At 39.5% G+C, this 24,945-nt stretch overlaps 1 protein-coding gene across 1 annotated transcript in view; it reads left to right on the top strand.

Annotated features, from left to right (window-relative positions):
• MAN2A1 (mannosidase alpha class 2A member 1) overlaps positions 1-22,917 on the top strand; it is a 168,683-nt gene extending 145,766 nt beyond the window's left edge. The window contains exons 20-22 of the mRNA XM_040446993.1: positions 5,729-5,923; positions 18,418-18,528; positions 20,117-22,917. Of these exons, the coding sequence (XP_040302927.1) occupies positions 5,729-5,923; positions 18,418-18,528; positions 20,117-20,269 (459 nt within the window). The 3' untranslated portion in view covers positions 20,270-22,917. The remainder of the gene's footprint in view (positions 1-5,728; positions 5,924-18,417; positions 18,529-20,116) is intronic.
• Positions 22,918-24,945: the final 2,028 nt, after the last annotated feature.

Genomic DNA, 24,945 nt, shown 5'->3' with positions numbered 1-24,945 from the left:
TTCGATCCTAAGTAATCCCCATGCACCCTGTGCCTACAGCACCTTTGCACTTGTGATTTCATTCTCTGCCCAGGGAACTCTTCGTAGTAGTTGAGATCAAAGTTCTCTTGGTCAACTGCTTCTGCTGGACCAGGCCAGATCACCTTCTTCAGTGCTTCCTCAGACTATTCAGCTGTCCTCCATGCACATGTGTGATTATTTCATCATTGTCCTTCTCCTCTTTTGAACCATAACTTCCCTGAGAGTAGGGGTTCTCTCCCTCTGCTTCTAGGATTGTCCCTAGCAGAGGAAGCGGTCACTATTTGGTGCAGGAATGAATACACAAATACATAAATGAGCGAGCTGGAATTGCACACTGTGCCACTGCATCTGTCCCAACCACTGTTTACTGCCTTGTCATACTATGCATGTTCTCTCCCCCTGCTAGATTCTAGGGACTTGTCTACTTCTTTTCATGTGCCCCACAGGGCCTTCTTGCCTGTGGTACATATTCTATAAATACAACATTAGTTGATTGAATGAAATGGCCACAGCTCATTAAAGCAAAGAATTCTTCCAGTATGTAGAATCTTTTAGGAAAAAGATTTTAATATCCATTTTTAGATGTCAAGATTTATACCAGTTCTTGGGACTCATGGTTTAAATCAATTACTGACAAGATGGCTTAATTTTAGGTCTAAAACTGCATAGGAAAATCATTGTCTGAGTGCTGGCAGCTACTGTCTTTTTCTCCTCCTGAAAATGTTTCTGGCTTTTATGGTTTTTTTTTCTCTCTATGTAGACACTAATTTGCAAAACTTCTGTTAACTATGGCAAGAAGAATTTTCATGTCAGATCTATAAAGCTTTTATTTAGAAGTGAAATAATTTGTTTATTCCCATTCAAAACTCCTTGGATAGTAATTGATTGAAATTTGATCCAATGTTTTTATAATCCTGTGTTGGTTAAATTTTCCTTTTGCTCAACTATACATTCTTGGACTTAAATCAATAGTTTCTTTTAAATAAAAAATGAACTAGAGAAGAGAAAATACATTTTAATTTCTAGTGAAATTGACTAAAAAGACATTTGATTAAGAAATGTTCCATCTCATATAACTTAAACTTTCTAGAAAGTGTTTTTATTTTCAACTCAGACTCTAATCTTTAAAAAATTTTTTTTTTAACATTTATTTATTTTTGAGACAGAGAGAGACAGAGCATGAACGGGGGAGGGGCAGAGAGAGAGAGGGAGACACAGAATCGGAAGCAGGCTCCAGGCTCCGAGCCATCAGCCCAGAGCCTGACGCGGGGCTCGAACTCACGGGCTGTGAGATCGTGACCTGAGCCGAAGTCGGACGCTTAGCCAACTGAGCCACCCAGGCGCCCCTCTAATCTTTAAAATAACAATGATAGAAACCATGGTAAGGAGACACTCTTCTGTACAGGAGAGCATTTTAGTGGAAAGTCTTGAGCCTGCCAGAGCCTCCTGGGAGTAATCTTGATGACTAAATGGAAGTGAGTCCTGTTTTTGAGGGTTCTGTGGAGAGGCACTGAGAACAAGGACTGGAATGATAATCGCTGTTAAGATATACAGATGCCCAATGGGTTGCTCTGGCTATGTGAGGCTGACTGTTGTCCATGGTTATGACACTCAAGGGTCAACAGAAGTGGTAAATGGGAATTGTCTCTTTGGCATTGACCCTTTAGGATTTGTTTCTTTGATGCCTACTCCCTGTCCCTTCCTGCTGATGACTGCTAAGTAAAGAGGGGCATTGAACCAGGAATCACTGAAGTTAGGTGACCATAGGTCTTTGATGACTATGAGGTCATATCCCACTGAGGAGCTACAACTCAGTCCCACTTGAGGGAATGTAGGGGCCTAGTGTGACTTGGATTTCCAGTGTTTTGGGTTAAAAAAAAAAAGTCACCTGTTTTTGTGAGTTTTTGTTACTTTTGTTGACAACTTTAATGTGAAATGTCCTGGATTTTTTTCTTTTTTTGAGAGTTGGCCCCAAAACAAACAACTTCTTAATGTCGTGTGGACCTACCAAAACGTATCTATATAGGCAAATTTAGACCACACATCACCAGGCTTCACCTCTGCATTGAATCATATTTATTTCTAAAACTCATGATTCAGTATAATTTTCCTTCGTTATTTTTTTTCTCTTTTTACCCCATCCTTTCCCCTACTGTATTTTTCTCTCATTTATTTATGTTGCATTTGCTTTTAATAGATTAAGTTCAGTACACATTTATCAAGGTCCCACCATGAATCAGGTCATACTGAATAAGCAAAAGTGACTCAAAATATCATCTCTTATTATCTTAAATAACTTATTTATTAGGAAGTTCTGATATAGATGAATGGGAACCTTTGATGATTAGGGATCAGATTACTTAAGCAGACTTAATGAAGGGCACCACAGAGCCTAGCAAGAAATTCTGACTTGGGAAATAAGGGCCGGAACCCAATGGAGATCTCAACTTGATACAGTTTGGATGAGAATGTGCCAGAAACTATTTTTAATTTCACACAGGCTGCAAGGAGAAAGCTAGACTTGAACAGCTTGAAGCCTTCCAACCAACAAGAAACCAAATGATGTTTATAGTAGTATATTAGTTACTACAAGGCTGGGGAATTCATTTACAGCTTAAACAAACACATAAATTTTCCTCTAGCAAACATGTTTTATAAGCTTTGGGTTTATCATAAAGGTCACATTAAAAGATTACCTTTCCAGGAGATTAATCAAGAACTGATAATTCAACAATTAAATATCTTGTTGAGCCCCTCGTTACTGTAAAAATGTTAGGAAAGTGCATGAATGATGGAGCCTTCCAGGACACTTGGTTCCACCCTGCCTGGCCAGCTTCCAGCAGTTTTGTTTATTGGTGGTGCTCTTCCAGCCCCGACCCACACTCTACCATAAACTTTATATTCCTTGTCTCGCTTAGGACAATAAGTGGCTTAGTTCTTGAACTCTCGAGGTACTTACATTCATGACATTGTTTCCTTTGACAAGACTTTTCATTCACATGTTTCTGATTCTGAATCATTTTCTTAATCCAGAAAAAGTTAAAAGGTGAGACTTATACTTTTGATTCCAAAAGGAGCTCTCTTTCTTCCACAAGGTTGGGAAGATATCAGGGGTGATGGTTTCCAGCACATGTCCACAGAGCTACATGTGACTGACTGAGATTTGAGATTCACTTCAGGGAGCTGTTAAGCTTCGGCTTCCCAGGGCCCACTCCCAGACATTCTGATTTAGTAGGTTTGTATTAAGGCCCAGAGATCTAAGTTTAAAGCTCCTCAAGCCATTCTTATGTGTGGTCAATTTGGGGGAGCACTGAAGGTCAGGAGAACTGGTTTGGGTTGGGAAGAATGGTATATATGCACATTACTGTTTGTAGGGTATAGGTGATCCATCAAGAAGTATCCCACCTATTCACTGAAGTGTCCAGGAATTCCTCCAAGAGCATAGAACAAAGCCAGAGAGCTTTTTCTGAATGTTTCTTGACCTAGAATGGACTTAATGCCTTCCAATTCTGATAAGGCAGGTGTCTTCTTTTCTTTTGGAATCTTTTATCTTTTATTACTGAAAAGTGATTTTGTCAGCAATCCTGACCTAGATTATGAAGTCCTTTGATCTTGGAATACATGTAAAGTTTCTTATTGAAACTCTTCCCTCAATATTCAGTAACATGCATTAAATTTCAGTATTGTTGGAGAATATTGCTATATATGCTTTGTTTAATCTTTCTTTAAAAAAAAAGAGTGTGGAATGGGTACTTTTTTTACAACTCTTTTAGATCTAATATTTTTTGTCAGTATCTTAATATTGCAGTGTCCCTCTGCTGCCTTTAATTTTTTTTTCCCTCTCTCCATAGTCTGAATTGTAATGACATCTACAGTTCGCTGCTGGCAAGATGCTTGTCACTCTTTGCTAACCCTCTGCTAATCTGACATTCTGAATTTTAAGCTCTGTATCCTCTATAAATCCTATCTTTTCTCACAGATAAGTAGCCAAGCCTTTTATTTGAGCCCTGTATTGCAAAAAGAGTGCAAAATCAGAAGATATCAGTGAAATGGACATTTAAAAAAATAAGATACAAAATTAAATTTGTTCCAAATGTCACTGTTGATTAAAAAACCTTTCTGTATAAATTATTTTCTCTTCTTAGTGCTTTTCTACGTCTGCTTTTATACCTTAGGCATAATTAGTTAAGGTTCCACTTAGTCATTGATTTAATTAATAGGGTGTGTCATCTACCATATGCATATCCCCAGCCCTGGCAGACTTATTTAATGTTTGAACATGCTGAACCACTTGTCTGGAAGTATATTCCATAGCAATGACTAAATTACTTTTAAGTTATACTGAATAATTGTGTACTAGGTAGGTATATAATCACTATTCCATAACATATATAACACTTTCTGTTTGGAGAATAAAGTACAGTGAAGTAAGTGGCATTGATTTACCAAATTTAACAGATGATCTAGATATACTACTACCTGTGTTGTTTAAAATCCTTATTCATATTGAGAATTTCTTCAAAAAAATCCTGTCATTGGGTCACATTTATAGAGCACACCTTTGGATCAACACATGATGTCATTTTTTTTTTTTTAAATGAAACCATGATGGAGGCACTTGGGTTGCTCAGTCAATTAAGCATCCAACTCTTGGTTTTGGCTCAGGTCATGATCTCACAGTCTGTGAGATTGAGCTCCATGTCGGGCTCTGTGCTGACAGTACAGCGCTTGCTTGGGATTCTCTCTCTCCTCTCTTTCTGCCTTTCCCCTGCTCTCTCTCCCTCTCTCTCTCAAAACAAATAAATTTAAAGAAAAAAAAAAGAAATCATGAGAATATGTGGGGTAAAACCTGAGGGAGAAGAGATAACATTTGATGATATGCGAGATGTATGAATATCCCAACCTATCTACTTAAAGAATGTCACAGACTATGAGTCTGGACTTCTCTTTTGTCCAGCAAGAGAGAGGACGCAGAATTGAATACAAGAGAGGCTAATGTCCGGGAGGAGATAAGAGCCCCAAACAGGGGTTTTGTCTCCATATGTATTGAACTCTAAAGATACTACCTGCGTGGTGAACATTAAGAAAACAAGATCTTACACACATGAAGAATGTGAAGAAAACAGACAGTAATCATTAACTTCTGTGTGCAGGAAGCAAAGGGTCTGAGGGACAAGTGGAGTTGTGATCAAAGTACAATAGTACATTGGCATCAGATGGAAAGCAATTTCCTGCAGGTGATATAATAAGTTACTCATGATCCCATTACAATATCTTGCTAGCTAACCTCAGGCACTTTTGCCCCGTAGTGGCAGCTTTCAGCCCTAAGTCTTTTTCTAACCCATTTATGTAAGTAGAACCTTTTCTCCACAAAAGAATTTTGTGGTAAGTTGAAAAAGAGTTTCCGTAAAAAGTCTTACCCTGTACTAAAATGGCAAAAATTATTTTCAGGATTTTTAGTACTTAAAGCAATGGGAAAAAGCTATTTCTAATCATGGTTTAAATGGACACTGTTCATTTTCTTATATTGCTTAGAACTGAAATTGGTAATCTGTGTGTTGTCTGAGACTGTTATTTATAAAATATAATAAAATCAGAGTATATATGTTTATATTTCTTTTCGACTTAAACCCCGTTGGGTAATTTAGTTAATATTACAAAAACTGCAAATATATATCACTTACACATTTTTGTTTTTTCTTGATAGGAAGAAGAAAAGAACTCTGTCAGTTACCCATCCCTTGTTAGCCATGTAACTTCTTCTTTCCTGAATCATCCTGTCTTTACAATGATAGAAAAGATCCCCATGCCAACCCTTCAGCTGCTAGGTGAATTCTCTCCGTTAGTGTCATCTTTGCCTTGTGACATTCATCTCGTTAATCTGAGGACAATACAGTCAAAGGTACATCCCAAGATATATCTATAAAGAATTACGATTTTGTAATATATTTGATATAATGGGATGGGAAGCAGAAAAAAAAATACAGCTGGGGTGGGGGATGGGCTAAATGACTGATGGGCATTAAGGAGGGCACTTGTTGGCATGAGCACTGGGTGTTATACGTAAGTGATGAATCACTAAATTGTACTCCCAAAACCAATATTACACTACGTGTTAACTAACTTGGATTTATTTTTTTTTTTTTTAATTTTTTTTTCAACGTTTATTTATTTTTGGGACAGAGAGAGACAGCATGAACGGGGGAGGGGCAGAGAGAGAGGGAGACACAGAATCGGAAACAGGCTCCAGGCTCTGAGCCATCAGCCCAGAGCCCGACGCGGGGCTCGAACTCACAGATCGCGAGATCGTGACCTGGCTGAAGTCGGACGCCTAACCGACTGCGCCACCCAGGCGCCCTACTAACTTGGATTTAAATTAAAAAAAAAAGAAAGTAAAATTCAAGAAGCCATGAAGAGTAAATTTATTTAGGTATGGGTAATGTAAAAGTTAATTTTCTAATACAAAAAAATTTTTTTTTAATTATTGAACTTAAAAACATAAAACAGGAGTGCCTGGATGACTCAGTTAAGCATCTGACTTCGGCTCAGGTCATGATATCGTAGTTTGTGAGTTCCAGCCTCACAACAGGCTCTGTGCTGACAGCTCAGAGCTTGGAGCCTGCTTCAGATTCTGTGACTCTCTCTCTCTCTCTCTCTCTCTCTCTCTCTTTCTCTTTCTGCCCCTCCCCCGCACTCACGCACTCTTTCTCTCTCTCAAAAATAAACATTAAAAAATTTCTTTAAAAACCATAAAATCTAAGTGCATGTGGATATTTGGGAAGGAAATATATAAAAATCATAAATAATATTTTGATCACAATTGAGATTTATTATAAAATTTCCTTTTATTTTTAAACTTCTTGTTAAGCTACTACATTATCCTCTCTAAGCATTTTTCTGTGCGTATGAAGTCAGGATTATATTTCAAAAAAAATTTTTTTAATTACAACTGACCCTTGAACAACATAAGTTTCAACTGGACTGGTCCACTTATGCAAATTTTTTCGATAAATACAGTACAGTACTGAATGTATTTCCTCTTCTTTATGTGTTTCTTTTTTAAAGTTTATTTTTTTATTTCTTTTGAGAGAGAGAGCACAAGCAGGGAAGGGGCAGAGAGAGGGAGAAAAACGATCTCAAGCAGGCTCTGTGCTGCCAGTGCAGAGCCTGACACAGTTAAGTAGGACACTTAACTGACTGAGCCACCCGGGCACCCCCTTGTGACTTTCATAATAACATTTACTTTTCTCTACCTTACTTTATTATAAGAATACAGTGTATAATATATATAACATACAAAATATGTGTTAATCAACCATTTATGTTGTCAGTAAGTCTTCCAGTCAATAGTAGACTATTAGTAGTTACATTTTGAGGGAGTCAAAATCATGCAAATTTTTGACCCTGTGGGATATCTGCGTCCCCAACCCCCTGCACTCAAGGGTCAGCTATACTGTGAGTTTTTACTGTGCGTCAGGGAACTGTTAAGAGGCCTTTACCTTTAGGCAAAATCATTACACCTTTCATTTGACACTTGATCTATAGTTTAGAGCGTCTTCAACTACTAATTTACATTATTCCCAGAAAAGTTCTGTGGATGAGAAGGTCAGGGAATATTCTCTTTTTCTAGATAAGAGAACAAAAGCTGACCTGAAGTCACTTATTTGTGGGTGGGAGAACTAGGCCTTAAGATCAGCTCTACTGGTATTTTCCATTTGTTTCTCCTTGTTGGGCACTGTTCTGAGGAGTTAGAGAAATAAGAAGCATAACATTTAATTATTTTTGTATCAGAGGCCTTGTACATTCAGATCTTTCTCCTTAAAATCACTGCAACTCAGACCTTGCGTTGGGAAACCCAACTATTCAGAGACATCTAAAGACACACTAGAGGAAGAACCAGGGAAGGTTTTATTAGATATGGAATTTTAATTCAGACTGCTTTTATGGGCATGTATGCCTACTTTTAAAGTCAGAGATTACATATGAATAAAAAATTAGACGTTTGACATCATCTTTATCTTTTGGAGAGCTGTTTTGATATTGTGAGCTGGCATATGCCTAGCTGGAAATAGTAAGTGTTCAGGGATTCCGTAGGAAATATATGGCCAGAGTATGAAAAGGAGAGTGTTCATGTTTGAAGACAACATAAGAAGAGAAAAACGTTTAGTTTAAGAACAAAGAACTAAAGCAAACCAAGTAAAGTAAGGATAAATGCCTGCGAATTTGGACACTGAGGGCTTTTTAAATTGTATGACCAAGATAAGGTACTTACGCCTAACTATGTAGGAATATACATATGACTTATAATAATGAATACAAGTGAATGCAAGAGGCCTGCATGTATATCTCTGTATGTCAAAGGCTTGTCTGATCATGAGAACAAACCTGCAGGATGTACTTCATGCCTGGCCTGCTATGTGCCAGTTACAGCTAAAGGCATACAATCATGAGCAAAACGGAAAATAACCCCTGCCTTTCTGGAGTGTGGGTTCTGGTGGGAGGAGAAAAATAAAGAAGATAAACTAAGAGAGACATAACGTATTAGATGGTAATACATGTTAAGGAGGAAAACGGAGAAGGGAAAGGCAATTCTAGATGATGATGCAAGTTTGCAGAGTGTGGTTTGCAGAGGACCGTGCAGAAAAGATGATAGTGGAGTAAAAATGTGCAGGAAGTTAGAGAATAAGAGACTTGTGCAGATTTCTGGGGGTAGAGTGGTCCCGGAAGAGTTAAGAGAAAGTATGGAGGCCTGAAAGCAGATGGTGTGGTGAAAATAGAAGCTCCACATGAGCTGACCTTTTCTTTAATTCCTTGCTGCATCTTATTGCCTAAAAGAGTGCCTGCACATAGTAAGGGCTCAGTAACAATTTGCTGATTGAGCAAATCTTAAATGAGTGTTCTTTCTAGTGTTCTGCTACAGTCTCTTGTGGGTCTACTTTTTAAGTCACGGAAAGGACACACCAGAGATGGTAGCCTTCCTGAGTTTACCTGTCAGTTCATGTGCTAAAGGGAATGAATGGATAGAATGGTGGGGGGGGGGGGGGGAACAAAGCCCCTGAGCCTCAGGTTGCCACATCTAGGTATGGATGGTAGAGGATTGTAGAACAACCTAAGCCCGAGGACTTCTGGGGCACATGGTGACCACTGTTGCTTAGCCTGTTTCCAGATGACCCTTTCCATGATTGTTTCCTGGAAGCGGTTCCAGCTGACTGCAGTCAGTAGGAGGAAGGTTTAATCCTCTCCAGTGCGGGGCTGTCACTTGTTTTCCAGATCATTTCTTTTTTATGGTTACCTGCTCCTTTCATTCTTCCTGTTTATTGCCTATCTTCCTGTCATACAAATCTCATCACTTCCCAGATGAAAAATTCCATTGCTACCCATTTGGTTCAGACCCTTGAGCATTCAGACCTTCTAGGGTCTGGCCTCCACTCACTGTATCCACCTAGCTTCCCTTGATCTTCTCACCTGTGGACAGGTGGACCACCACCTTTCCTGGATTGCTGGCTGAGTGCTGACTCAGCTACCCTTTATAAAATGAGACCGATGTGAGATATGCCTGCTTCAGGTCTGTTGTGAGAAACAGATAAAATAATGCTGTGAAAGCCCTTTGAAAACAGAAGTGTTTTGTAAACATACATTATTATCCTGATGATGCTTACTGTACTTGCCAGCTCAGGTGCAAGGTAGGGTTTTAGCAGAGGAAATAGAAAGCAATTTAACAATTTGACCAGGAAGAATAAACACTGAAATGCTCATGTTTAACTATAACTACTATGCTGGCACATGATCAGAACTAAGTATTTAGGTCTGCTTTGCATTATCATATCACTTGGTGCCAGTTCCTATGTTGGTCTTTGATTCTTAGCACATATTTCTAGCAGTTGTTTAAAAGCTTACTCGTGGGGTGCCTGGGTGGCTCAGTCGGTTAAGCATCCAACTGTTGATTTCAGCTCAGGTCTTGATCTCATGGGTCATGAGTTCAAGTCCCATGTCAGGCTCTGTGCTGACAGTGTGGAGCCTGGTTGGGATTCTTTCTCTCCCTTTCTCTCTGTCCCTCCCTAGCTCATGCTCAAGATAGATAGATAGATAGATAGATAGACAGACAGACAGACAGACAGACATAAAATCATACTAGTAATCCTAGGGGATTGAATTGTCCATTCAAACTCATTTCTTTAAAGAGTTGCTGTCTGTCCCCTAAGCTCTAATAATAGGAAAATAATCTTTGAAAGAAGCCGGATGCAGATACTGATTGAATGAATGCTTGGTGCTTAAAATGTATCAAGTGTAATTCCATGGTTACACTAAAAGAAGACAAAAATGACTCAGTGAAGAAATCCAGAAGCCAGACCTCAACATTTTCTATTGTGTTCCTGTTTTTGTGTTCTGGCAACTCCCAGCATACGATAATGAATTGTTCCTTTAGAGATAGCACAGCATTTTTCCCATTGAAGTAATGTCAGCATAGCCATTGGGTTCCAAGCAAGACCAGAGGTCTAGTAGCTAAGTAAACATTTTCCTACCTACCACCTCACAGTTTTTCCATGAGAAATGGGTCTGAGAACCACCTTGATGTGATGGAGTCACACCTTTTTGCCTGCCTAACTTCCTCATTGGCAGTGTGATAGAGGATGTCCCTACTTGCCCATTCCCCAGGCCACTGTCTGAAGTTTCCTTAAATTCTACACCTCACTTGGTCTTCTTGACTTCTCATTGAAAAAATGATTATGGGCTCACGCAGTGGTGAGAGAGGCAAGGTAAGGTCTAGAGATGTGCTAATCCACCCAGGTGGTTATTGTCATTGTATACAGATCGTACCAGGGAGATTTTCAAATAGAGATTTTTATAGGTTTCCCCATCTCTAAGATTCTGACTCTGTAGGTCTGGTGTGGAGAACTTAGGAATTACTAATTTTTAAAAACTCTCCTCATGTGTCTAGACCTTGCTATTATCTCCATTTACTAAATTGGGGAAAGTAAGAATTAGAGATTAGGGGTGCCTGGGTGGCTCAGTCAGTTAAGCATCCGACCCTTGATTTCAGCTCAGATCATGATCTCACAGTTCGTGGGATTGAGCTCCACATCAGGCTCTGCATAGAGCATGGATTCTGTCTCTTGTGCATGCGTGCTCGCTCGCTCGCTCTCTCTCTCTCTCAGAATAAATAAATAAGAAATTATGTAGCCTAAGATAAAATTACCCAGCAGTAAATATCAGAATTAGGACCCACATCCAGGTTTGCTGAATCTGGGTGCTGCACAGGGCCTCAGAGGGTAGTGTTTGACTTTTATTTAAGAGTCAGCAAGTCTGTTCCTCAAAGTCCAGTTTTTCAGGAATTGGTCTATATTGGTAGATGAATTTATGTTTTTATAAAAGTATATCTTGCTTTTATACTTGATATATGCTTTTGGAAAAAACTATGTGTCATATATTTGGAGTTGTGAAGATAGGAGCAAACATCTATTAAAACCCTGACTCCCAGCATGCTGAGCACCCCAGCACACTCCTGTCTGGGAATGTTGTCTGGGAGTGTAACTGTTAGCCTTCTCATTCTGTAGGTTCATCGTCCAGCTCCCTTCTCTTTATCAACCTCCTTTTCTTGTACTATCAAAAGCTTGAGATATTAAAAAGAAGATTCTCTAAAGGCTTGAAAACTGGGGAACAGGAACATCACTGAAATGCACCAAACAGGAAAACCATGCCGTCAGGAAAGCCTATTGATTAACAGAGAAGGGAGTCTTGGTAGAGAGGATGCTGGGAGACGCTCACCAGGGCCCGGGGAGAGGAAGGGTGACAGATCAGGGGTCAGGGTTCTTTAGGCTGGAGTGATAGGTTCAGCCTAGAATGCTGACATTCTAGGGACCAGAAGGAACTTGATGAAGCTGTTTAATTAGGCAAACAACGAAAGATACGTTGTTCAGGTTTTTTTTTCCCTCACTGCTTTTATGTTCAGGTATATTTTTATTTAATTCATTTATAGATATGTTATCTTTATATCCACATTACATTTAACTCTGTTCTGTATGGCATTTTAGTTTGGTTTGTGCTGAACTGTTTCTTACAAATAGTTCAACAGTCATTTACACATCAGCACCACTTACTGAATAAGATTTTTCTCTTGTTTACACTGCCCCCTTTTCTTATAAGAAGCAGTTTAAGGTTTTTACTTCATTTTGCCTTTCTTACAAGAATTGATTAGTACTTTATTAATCTCCCTGACTTCTGGAAAGGTGAAAATTGTGGAGAAAATTTCTTTTGTTGTACATATCTAAGAAGAGTCAGTCGTTCACCTTCCCCTTTCTTTCTGTCATCTTATCTTGTTGATCAAAAAAGGATAACTGTTATTGGACATTTTAATGAATGCCCTGGAAAATGAATTTCTACTGGTTATTTCCTGTCTCAGCACTGAAAATGCAGCGTGCAATTTTCTAACCTTTCCAGTTGCCAGAATACACTGAAAGATGGGTGTTGGTAGGCATTTTGGAGGAATCTGGGCAGGTTGGAGAAATTTTCCCACCAGGTGTTCAGCCATGCCTTAATCTCTATTTATCTTAGACATTCTTTGTGGAGGGTGGAGACACATTTCTTTTGGAGAATTTAGTCAAAGTTATGGCTTTCTCTCTTCCACAAAAAAAAAAAAAAAAAAAAAAAAAAGGTACATACATAATGTTTATTACAGTTTCCAGAAGTTTACTGATCTGTGAACCTCACATCATTAATGAGCAAATCAAGTTTCTTTTGGTGTGAGACAGGAAGAGCACAGCTCTATATTTTGAGCTCTCATCCATTTTGATAAAGGAACATCAAAGAACATCCTTTTCTTATGAGGGACTGCCATGTGCCATGTGCATGTATCATTTTCAGAATGGCCTTAAATCCTGTTTATAATGGGAAGAATGGATGGATGATGGGTAGGCAGGCTGTGGATGGATAGAAATGACAGTTTCTAATCCTTACTTACTGAACTGATACCTCTTTTGATAAATCATGGTTTTAGTGCTACTGGAACCATTGAATAAATACTCCTTTTTTTCTGTTAATAATATTTTCTTACTGTTTTTATTTATTTTTTGGAGAGAGAAAGAGACAGCAGGGGAGGGACAGAGAGACAGAGGGATGGGGGGGGGATAGAGAGGGACAGAGGATCTGAAGTGGGCTCTGTGCTGACAGGCTGACAGCAGTGAGCCCAATGGAGGGCTGAACCATGAGATCATGACCTGATCTCCCATGAACGATGAGATCATGACCTGAGCCAAAGTCAGATGCTCAACTGACTTAGGCACCCAAGCACCCCAGTACTCCCTTTTTCTAACTTCAAATCAGAGTGAGCCCCTTCAGGTTTTAGGCTTTTCTTATATTACATCAAAAGTAGTCTTCCTCTTTTCCCTCCTAGCTAGCTGTGGGCACCAATCCATAGCTAGAGCAAAGGCAAGAAAGAGAAAGAAGCTGTTAAATGCACTTTGGAATCAAACCACCTTTTTGGAGTGTATCCCCTCTATTACTGGCCAAGTGACTTAGCGCAAGTCACATTATTCTCCCACTTGCCTCATTAGCAACATGGCAGTGATAACGGTACCCACCCTTAGAGATGTTCTAAGGATTAAATGAGTTAATGGTTGTGAAGCGTTTAGAATAGTATCTGGCATTGTAGTAAGCACTGAGTGCTTGACAAATGAAGTTTCTCAATGGTGATAGTTCAGTCATGAGTAGTTGTAATTGTTACTAAAAGTGAAATTAAAATGTTGGCCCTTTTTTTTCTTGTGTATTTATTTTGAGATAGCGGGAGAGGCAGGACATGAGCAGGGGAGGGGCAGACAGAGACAGGGAGACACAGAATCTGAAGCAGGCTCAAGGCTCTGAGCTGTCAGCACAGAGCCTGACATGGGACTCGAACGGTAAGATCATGACCTGAGCCGAACTTGGCCACTTAACTGACTGAGCCACCTCCCAGGCACCCCAATGGTTTTTTTTTAATATATAAATTGGAGGCTGAAGTTCATTCCGAAAGTAAATCTTGATATCACTTTAACTTGTATTCCTCATGTATTTTTTGAAAAAGCTGAGCAGTTATTAATAACACACCTGAAATTGTCTATGTGCCAGGCGTTGGGCCGAGTATTTTCTCTATATTCAGCTCTCCCAACGGTTCTATGAAGGTAGGCAATATTGCGCCCCTGTTACAGAAGAGGAAACTAGCTGACCTAAAGATGGTAGGTAACTTACCGAGGTCACACAGCCAGTAAATGATATGCTGGGAGACACATCCCAGCATGTGTGACTCTGGATCCTCACCCAGAAACTTAGACTGCCTCTTACATGAGAACAGAAGGGGAGCAGTAGTGCTTAAAATGTTGAGGAACACTGCCTGTTTTTCAGTGACTACCCCATAATTATGGGACATGCTTAGAAGGATCTACCAGTCATTTGTGGGAAGCCTCCTGAAGGACGAATGTTGGGTCAATTAGTAGATCATTGCTCTTGGAGTATAAGAGGAGATGCTTTGTGATAGGGATATTCCTGTGCGTTTAAATGTAGTAACACAAACTTGTATACCACCTCAACTATTCCAGAGGCTTTTGTGAGATGAGATGAGTTTATCCTTGAAGAGTATTCTCTATAGGATCCTGCTCACAACAAGTGCTCAAAAAGTGTTAGCTGCAGGGGTGCCTGGGTGGCTCAGTCGGTTAAGCATCCAACTCTTGGTTTGTGGCTCAGGTCATGATTTCATAGTTTCATGGGTTCAGGCCCCAACATCAGGTTCTGTGCTTGACAGTGCGGAGCTCGGTTGGGGTTCTCGCTCCCTCTCTCTGCCCCTCCCCACCTGCACGGTCTCTTACTCTTTCAAAGTAAACAAATAAACTTTAAAAAAAAAAAAAAAAGAGTTAGTGACAATTACTGTTAAGGTCACTGTGGTTGCGCCTGATCCCCAAAGGGGTGCTTCACGAGTCTCACCAAGTTTTCTAAGTTCTTGGAGGTTCAATGATGTATTCCCAGACACATGACTGGTTCTTGGATGGGACCAAAGCAAACCTTGCCTCTGATTGAGCTTTTTCTAACCTCGATGGCTTTGTTCTGCAAGCCAGACCATCTTCTCTCCACTCCCCCCGGTTGCCTGAGAAACCTCGCAGGCCCTGCCTAGACCAGAGCCACAGGTCAGTTTTTCCCCTGAAGTGAGTTCTGCAGTGGATTTTCCAAGTGACTGCAGAACGCCCAAGCCTTCCTGAAGGGAGTCAGCCTCAACCGTGGTCTGAGCTGTTTTACGAAGACACTTAATTTGAAGCTCTTGGCACAATTTGAAAATTTGTAAATTTCCTTCACTTAACCCCCATCCCTTTTTTTCCTGAGATCCAGATAGTCCCAATATATTAATGAATATAAAAGCAGGTATTTTCAGTCTGTTTACTCCCCTTGAGCGTACAGTATCTTTTTTTGTGAAGGTATCTGTTTTCTTGCATGCATATTCAAGTTAAATTCACAGTTTCCCTACTTTGAAAAACAGTTTTCTTGGAAATAAAATGATGAGACAGACTTTGAAACTGAAAAACTGCTGCTTTGCTTCAGGTATTTTTGCTTGAAAACTGATACTTTCATGAATATTTAATTTTTAAAAACTTGGACAAGATGATTGCTATTTTAGTTGGTATGCTAGCCCTTAACAAAAGTGGTGCAGTTTTAGTTTTGAGAGAAAGTGTAACTTTTTTTCCCATCAATGAAAATTACTTTTCATGACTTTAATCTCTACTTTTGTATTGTTGAAATCTCTTGTAAAATTAATGGTAAAATTCCAAAGATGGTGTTTCCCTTCCTTATTATTATTATTATTATTTTTTGTCACTTCCAGTCTGCTAAAGGCCTTACACACACATTCATTATTTCAAGGGCAAATGTGTTACAGAAATTTTAGCAAAACCTGCTGTCAGATGGTTTTGTATGGATGATCTAGTGAATTAAAATGGCCAAAGCTTTAGGTTATAGTGATATGTGCATTTATTTCATTTTATTATTTTATTTCATTTCATTTTATTTTTATTTTTATTTTAGAGAGTGTGCAAATGGGAGAGAGGGGCACAGGAAGAGAGATACAGTATTAAGCAGGCTCTACACTCAGTGCAGAGCCCAAAACAGGACTTGATTTCACGACTTTGGGATCGTGACCTGAGCCAAAATTAAGAGTTGGACTCTGAACCGACTAAGCCACCCAGGCACCCCAGTGATAGGTGCTTTTAAAACAGTCTCATCAGGGGAGCCTGGGTGGCTCAGTTGGTTGAGCATCCCAACTGGATTTCAGCTCAGGTCATGATCTCAGGTTTAATGAGTTCAGGCCCCATGCTGGGCTCTGCACTGACAGCGTGGAGCCTGCTTGGGATTTTCTCTGCCTCCTTCTCTGTCTGCCTGTCCCCTCTCAAAAATAAACATTTTAAAAAAAGAGTCTCATCAATAAACCGTCTAATCAGTGAGTCTGAATTGGGACTTCGTTATGATTTTGATGCATAATTGTTTTATGTATAATTTGGACGGTCTCTGATTCCTAAGCTACGGAGTTATGATGTCAGTAAAGAAAATTTATGAATAAGAAGTTAAATGAGAGTTATCGTTTAATTTGTAGCTATTATTAAAATAATCACCAATAATTATTTGATTGTATTGATAGAAATAACAATAGCTAAAATGTACTGAGGGCTTCCTATGCTACAGACACTGAGCTGAGTCCCCGTTAAACAGTTGAATTTCATTTCATCTCCATTTTATGGTAAAAGAAAATGGGGTTTTGCTAAAAGCAGCTAGTAAATTGCAGAGCTAGGATCTAGATCTCGAGCTGTCTGACTCCCACCCCAGGTTCTGACCCACTTTCTACAGCTTCTGCACCAACACATTCTGTCTTAAAAGCTAAGCCACCATACATAGTATTTTCAGTGGCTTAATATGTACCATGAGTCAATGAAGAAGGTAGATATGTATTAGCTCCATTTTACAGATAAGGAAACTGATGCTTAGGTGATAAGTGATATTCCAAGGCTGTCCAATTGGCACAGGAGAGAATTCTCTTTGTTATTCTTCTGCAGACCTTATGTATATGATAAATGAAGTATTTTCTGACTGTGCTGTTTTCCTGCTATTTTGGAACTCGGTGAAATTTTTTGAAATTGTATTAGGAATCTTTATCATATGATTTAAACTTGCTATGATTATCATGTTTGTCCCGTGATGACTCAGAATTCCTTAAATGACTTTTTTGTCTCCCTTCAAACAAAATCTTAGCAGTACCACTGCAAAATAACAGTGTGAAATGTCATAAAATAGGTTATTTCAGCCAAGAATCTGAGGTGAGGACAGCTTTAAATTGTTCAGGCACATTAAAGTCAAATCAGTGGTGAGAACGCTGGCAGCTCTTCAGAAAAGATGTCTCTATGGCACAGTTAAAAATTGTATCCCCTAGTGAGGATGATTAAGAACATGGGCATATTCATATCTGTGGCCACAGACTTGTAAAGGGGATCATTTTCATCATGGGGTCGGTGCTCAACATGCTCCACTCCTTTGAGTAGCCGAACACTTCTTAATTCTTCCAAGGATTTTTTAATTTATTTTGCTTATTATACAAGCATCTTCTCCCTTTAGGAAATGTAAAATTTATTAAGAAAATCATAACTTAAAATATTCAGAGCACTCGTGGCATCCTTACTTAAATGGATGCAAGACATTTTATTGCAAGAAAGTGTATCTTGATCCCTGTAGCTGACTTGTCATATTTAGTATTTTTCTCTTGGCCTGCACAAGAAGAATAGCTTCTGTAGTGTGAATTTAAATGGTACATCAAGCTAATAAATGTGGTTGGCCTAGCAAGTGATAAGCATAACTAATTCAATTTAAATGTCTTTTATATAAAAATAATGAACCAATACATTAAAGATTAAAAATGTTAATGCAATTAGCAAAAATTAGCATTCAATAAAAAAGTGTGTTTCAGTTCTGAGGTGGATGATACATCATTCAGTGGCCAGATAAGGACTAAATTCAGGTACACATGATTCAACCAACGTGTATGTTAAAACTAAGTAAATAAAATTAAATGCTTTATTTGAAGAAACTTTTATGAAACAGTAACATGTGGACAAAAGGGATACCCAAGTCCTCAGGAACTATGGAGGAAACCAAAACATGAGGTTAACAAGAAGACTTAAAATGTCTCTTGACTCCTTGTGGGGAAGGTAGAGGGGGTGTAGCAGGTGGAAAGGCACAGTGAACATGGGACCTGAAGGGAAACGAATTTCCGTAGCTTACCCACTAAATCAAGCTTTTGTGGTTTGGGGGCTCTGACTTCAAGCCAGTGGAGTATACAGTGGTGTCAGTATTTGCCTCAATGTCACTGGGGCATGTTGGCCCTCTCCTCATTTGCAGGTGGACGGCAAGCATTCTGATGAGGCAGCCTTGATCCTCCACAGGAAGGGGTTTGACTGCCGCTTCTCTAGCAGAGACACAGGGCTGCTTTGTTCCACCACCCAGGGAAAGGTGAGCTAAAAAGTTACTTTTGCTTGTTGAGTTAGTGCGCTTTGAAATCCTTGACAGTGAGATGTACCTCGCCTCTTCACTGACTCGTTCCCCTCAGCTGCTATAATTAACTCAAGTCTTTCTATCTTAAGAAAGCACTTTCCCAACCTTCAGTCTCTTCTCCTTGTCAACATCAACGTGCATGGCTGGAACACATTTATGTTTGGAGATAACACTCTAATCCATTCTTAAGCCTTCCGTCGCTAAGAAGTAAAGCATCTTCTTCCCTGCAGCGCACCCCCCCCACCCACCATATTTCCTCTTCTCTCAGACATACTCATGTAGGATCTATTTCAGTGAAGTCTTAGAGGGGCCAAGGCACGTTTTATAATAACTAAAGCAGGGTGGAGTATCAGGAGGGAAGCAGCAGAAAGCAGTGACATTGTGGCCATTCGGGTAGTTTAACCACTGCCCTGAAGCAGCCTTACTTAGCTCCAGTCAGTAGTTTCCCCAGGGGAAAATGCAGGTCTAGATCTCCTGATTAAGCCAGATTTGCATGTGGGTCTGTACTGGGCAGGCCAAACAGGTCCCCAGGCTGACTTGCTGGCTGCTCATTTTTTAGTTTTTTTTTTTTTTTAATGCTGTTGTTGCTGATAGTTCCATCAAGCCTCCTTGCAAGGAAATGAACCTCCAGAGTTCTGCCTCTGGCTCTGATCAGGCTGTGCTCAAAGAAGACATTTGAACAGGTCCTAGCACACAGGCAGGTCTGCCCCAGATGGCAGCTCAGCTCACCCAGCTCTTCTCCGAAACCTCACAGGTACCCTGCAGATCAGACTCAAGTGATTCAGTTTCAACCCTACAAATTAGGATGTGCGTAGGATCTGAAAAGAAAAGAAAATATGGTAGGGGGTTAAAATCCACTTAAGCAGATAAGCTTCTCCATTTCTTGTACCATGCCCTATATGGAGTTGGTGTGAAGAAAGCACTGATTTTTTTTTTCATTATGTTTATACTTTACCTTATTACTGATGACATAAGTATATTTGGTGAGAGCATTTGTATTTACACATTAAGACATCAAGTCTTAAGGGGATTTACCATCCGGAGATACCTATTAGGATAACCTGCTTGGGTGAGGGTAGCACTTTCCCAGCAGTCTTTCCACCCTGAAAATGGGACTTACTGACCTGATGCACGTTTCTTGTAGTGGGCCTGTGTCCTTTCTCTCAGCTTTTTTGGAACAGGAAGAACCACACTGTTAGGTGTTAAGTGTTGAGTAAAAGAGGATACAGATGTTTTTAAAGCTTGCTGGCCCATAGATGTTTTTTTTTCTTTTATTGAAAAAGTGCCCCCTGCACATGATAAATTCTCAAGAAATACAGAAGAGGACCGGAGAACCAACTGCCCTCTCCTCGCTTCTGGGATGGTCTGTGTGTCCAAACATGCACAGGAGTATTGAATCTCCTTCCCGTTCCCCTTTTAATCATTAAAAGGAATCTTTAAATGCAATTTCACTCTCATATTGTTTTCCACTGAATATACAGTTGAGCTACTAATCTTTCTTCAAAGTAGACCTAACTGTGCAACTTTTTTTTTTTATCATTTCTAGATTTTGGTACAGAAGCTTTTTAACATGTTCACGGTCTCAAGTCTTATACCTTCCTCGTTATCCTTGATGCATTCACCTCCAGATGCCCGAAATATAAGTGAGATCAGTTTGAGTCCCATGGAAATCAGCACATTCCGAATCCAGTTGAGATGAACCTGGCTTTCAAATTTGGATTGGGAAGCATTGTCTTTTATACACTTCTTGGTTTGACGTGCAATAAGGAAGCACATTATTTTAGCTTCTGGCTACTGTGAGAACATGAATTCTGTGATTATTACTATTTTTTTTTTACCAGTACAGAAAGAAAAAAAAGAAAGCCATGCTATAGCCAATGTTTTGTTTTTTTTTTTTTTAAAGTTCCATCCATGAACCACCACCATCAGTATGAATTGATGCAACAACAAATGAAGAAATGTCTAAAACAGCCTCTCAACAGATTGTATCTCAGGTTAAATGCTAACTAATTATATCTGTGTTGGGGGTTGTGAAGAGGTTGCTATAAGTATTCATGTTGCTGATCCTTCATTAGTTTTACAACAATGCCCATTTTCACCAAAATGGAACAAAAAACTGGTGAGTAATAGCTAATGGCCAAAACAGTTGCAATCATTCATACACATTAGAAAACTTTCGTGTATTGAAATATGTGGCAAAGTGCAATCCATCAACCCTTATGATACATATACAGAGTTGATCTTCATACCTTTTTCTAATGTACCACTTAAACCCCTCCCTTCTCACCCTTTGTAAGTATTTCCAGAAATACCAGATTTTGAATCATTCAGTAGTAGAAAAGAGGCATATTTTCATTACTTGACAATGTGGGATAGGTGCAATTTATTCCATTGTCACTAAAATAGAAGAAGCAATTCCATAGGTACCATAACCTATTTTAGGTACCACAAGGTGTCTTTTTACACAGCTCATTTGAATACAGATGTTCTGAGAGGGGTTTTCTATTTTAAAAATAACCATATCAAAATAAATGTGCCTTATTTTTTTATAAGTCTTGTTAAATCCTTTGGTGTCCATATTCCTGTTAGGGGAAGGGGGGAAGGTGGAAGGGGCGGGGGAGAAGGTGGGTACTTTCTATGACACATAAAGTGTATCATTTTTGCCTGACTGACGATGCTGGCCACATTCTGATCTGTTTCATTAAATTTGTGGTGATGTTATTCTAAACATCTTGACTATTTGAATGTACTGAGATGTCAGAAAACAAGAAAAATACTGTTTATTAAAATATGCTGCTGCCAAGAAGACTGCAGCTCGAAGCAAGGATTTTGTAACCTGCAAAATCCATACGCGGTTTCCATTTCACAGGAGGTAACCCTATGGAAGAGAGAATGCTTTAAAAGGGACCCTGTTTTGAAACCCATTTATATGTTGCTCATCATGATTTATCTTATTAAAGAACATGTTTGTTCAGTGAATTCCAAATTTGTGTACATGCTAACCTCAAAGTGAAGTTCCAAGCCCATGTGCCATTACAATACTTTTGATAAAATTTATTTTGGGATCATTGCTAACGTGACATTAAAATAAAAGCCACACTAGCAACATTTAGCGTATTTGATTTTAAGATAGAAAGGATTCTTTGAGTATATACACTTTTGAAAACTCTTTGTGTTACCTAATAATTATCTGACTTTAAACTTCCTTTCACTTCCTGCCATCCCAACATCGTTATAGAGAAGTTAAAACCTAATTTCTGTTTCGCCGGGTAGTCCGATTATCATCTGAATTTTTTTTTTTTTTAAGCAAGATGCAGCTCCTAAGATTATTGTTAAGTTATGTGAAATTCATAAACTTTTTTCGCCTTTAATAACTAAGGAAACAATACTAGTGTTGATAAAGATATTACAAGGGAGTAATTTCATGCAATAAACGTGTACTGTATGTTTCCTTCCTCACTTTGGGGGATAAACAACTAAAAGAAAACAAAAACACCACTTCCTTTTTGTGGACATCTGCCAATGTTAGGATTGCTGGAAGCAAATCCCAGGAACAAGATCAGTGTTTGCGTTGCATCTTAAATGTACAACCTTCTTTGGGAGTTCACTGTGTTCTGTGGTTAAGTGGGTGTGCTTAATCGTTCTGGAAATTCTGATCAGTTGACATAAAAAATCTTGATGCAATAACGGTGGTTTTGCCACCCCTGGTTGGGTAAGATGGGTCTCTCCCACATCAGGCAGGCCTTCAGTGTGTTACCACCAGCCGTTCACAGGTAAAGCAGAAATTCTCTTTAAACCAGCAAGGTTCTGCTTTTTATTTTTAGAATAAATCATCAGGGATATGAACAGAGGTTGGTTTTGCTTTGGGTTGTGGTCAAGAACTGATTAAATAATTCAGTGTCTCCAGCACCCACTAAAAACCACACACTTCGGTTGTGATCTCAGTGGCATATTTGTTTGCTTCAGTTTTATTACATTGGTTATCACAGTGTTCCGTTGGTCAAGTAGTTCCTTCCTTTCTATGAGCTTTTTTTTTTTTAATTTTAACTTGAGCTTATACCTGCCATGTTTGAGAACTCCGCATCCTTGTTTTCTTCAAATACTGATTAAAATAAAATGCTATAAAACGTGTGGTGAATCGTTGTAATTACCTGCTCATGTCTTTCTGGTACTTGTGCCGAAATGTTTTTACATTCCTTTGTCTGGAAGAAAGTCTCTGCTTTCATTTTGATTATGTTGCTTACCTTGGAATCAAATAGGTTTTGATATTTTTCTCTTGGAAAATTTTATATCTTTTTGGGAATATGTAATATAAGATCTCTAATAAAAGATAAATCTTACCATGTACATGTTCCTCTAGAGTGGTTCTTCACTCTTATTTTGTAAGCAACCTGTATGAATACATTTTGAGGGGAAGGATGGAGGAGTGAGGATCTATCTGTTCTTTGTGTCTTTAAGAACGAATCACTCTATCTTCAGCCCAATTCCAGTTAGAAAAGATAGTTTTAGAGAGCAAGTGGCAGAGAGGGGTGGTAGTGAGTTTCAAGTCTGGGTCAGGGGTCACCTCTGAGTGTGGAGTCTAGGAACCTTCTCAACAACATGGTACCTCTGGAGCCTTCTGAGCCAATTGGAGGGGCAGGTGCTGGTCAGATTCCATATGTTGCAAGATAAAAATGAGGAGAGTAAGACAACACATAAGCTAAGAAGTTCCTTGTGAGCTGATCCGGAAGGTAAAGTGGGTTGCAAGAGTGACATCTGGAGGCAGTCTGCCAGCCTGCTGGCCCCAATCAGCACCCAGTGTAGTAGCTTTCAGGGAGTCCCTTCAAAGCCAGGAGGTGGGAGAAGGTGAAGGATAAATATACGGGAAGTTCGTATGGTCAGCCAGGCACATGATACATGCTAACTGGGGGATTTGGACTTGGGTGACGTTTTGGGTGACATTAGTAAAGTGGTTAATCAATTTGTAATATGTATGTGCCAAACTGTAAAAACTTAAATATTAATATCAATAAAATTTCATCAGCAGATAATGAAGATTCTTTGGCTCCATAATATTTGATTATCAACATGTCAAAGTAATTTGAATATTAAAAGTGGTAAAGAAAATCTTAATTTAGGTAGGTCTATGCTCACACACCTTAGGGAACTTATTAAGTTCTTAGGGAACTTATTACTGAGTGGTTGAGGGGTAGCTCGAAGGGTTGTGGAGGAGGGTGAGCAAGGCCCATGTTGCTGCTGTATGTCAAAGCGGAGCACAGATGCCTGAAGAGAGGTTGTAACAGACAAGACTCCCCTCAGTGTAGACCAGCTTAAGCAAAAACAAAATTTATTGTCCCCAGTAACTGATGGTCCAGAATAGATGGAGAGCACTCCAAATACAGCCATAGCTAAGTATGAGATGATGTCACCCAGGATCTGTCTTTATCTCCTGGTTTTGCTTTTCTCTCAGTCATTCTCCTTTTGGGGCAAGGGCTGCACATTTGGGGGCAAAATGGCTGGCAGCTGATGCAAAGATGCAGCTGAGTGACCCCACTGTAAAGAGAGCACCTTTATCTAATTTTCCAGCAAATGTCCTGGCATTGCTGTCATTTGGCTCATATGCTAATGACTGTGGTGAGGGCAGAATTAGGGTCAAAGGAATCACATGGAATCACATGGGTGAGAAATAGACACCCCCCCCCCCCACACCCGCTCTGGCTGCCAACCTGCCCCACCCCACTGCCACACACCCAGAGAAGATGGGATTCTACAACCAGAGAAAAGAGTGAGATACTTGAAATACTAGGCAGACAAAATACAGTAGAAATACACGGCAGAGAAAAACCAAACATACAGATTTAAAGGAAGCATCACACCTAATTTCAGTTCTAGGAAGGTTCCATAGAAGTAGACTTGAGATATTTCTTAAAAGATGCATTTGGGGGCGCCTGGGTGGCGCAGTCGGTTAAGCGTCCGACTTCAGCCAGGTCACAATCTCGCGGTCCGTGAGTTCGAGCCCCGCGTGGGGCTCTGGGCTGATGGCTCAGAGCCTGGAGCCTGTTTCCGATTCTGTGTCTCCCTCTCTCTCTGCCCCTCCCCCGTTCATGCTCTGTCTCTCTCTGTCCCAAAAAAATAAATAAACGTAAAAAAAAAAAAAAAAAAAAGATGCATTTGATTTTAACAGAGACAATGTGCGTGTCCCCATGAAAAGACCAGAATGAGGAAAGATGGTAACAGCAAGCATAGAGAACTAGACATAGTTTCTTCTGTCTGGAGCAGCACTATCCAATAAAATTTCATTATTAATGGCAAGTTCTTTATAAATGCTCTGTCCAATATAACAGCCACTAGCCCCGTGTGGCTTTTGAATATTTGAAATGTGGTAGTGAAACTAAG

The sequence above is a fragment of the Herpailurus yagouaroundi genome, unplaced genomic scaffold (assembly GCF_014898765.1).
Source record: "Herpailurus yagouaroundi ecotype Mexico unplaced genomic scaffold, PumYag 29, whole genome shotgun sequence".
Taxonomy (NCBI): Eukaryota; Metazoa; Chordata; class Mammalia; order Carnivora; family Felidae; genus Herpailurus; species Herpailurus yagouaroundi.
The sequence above is the reverse complement of the archived record's forward strand: the minus strand, read 5'-3'. Positions and strand labels throughout refer to the sequence as shown.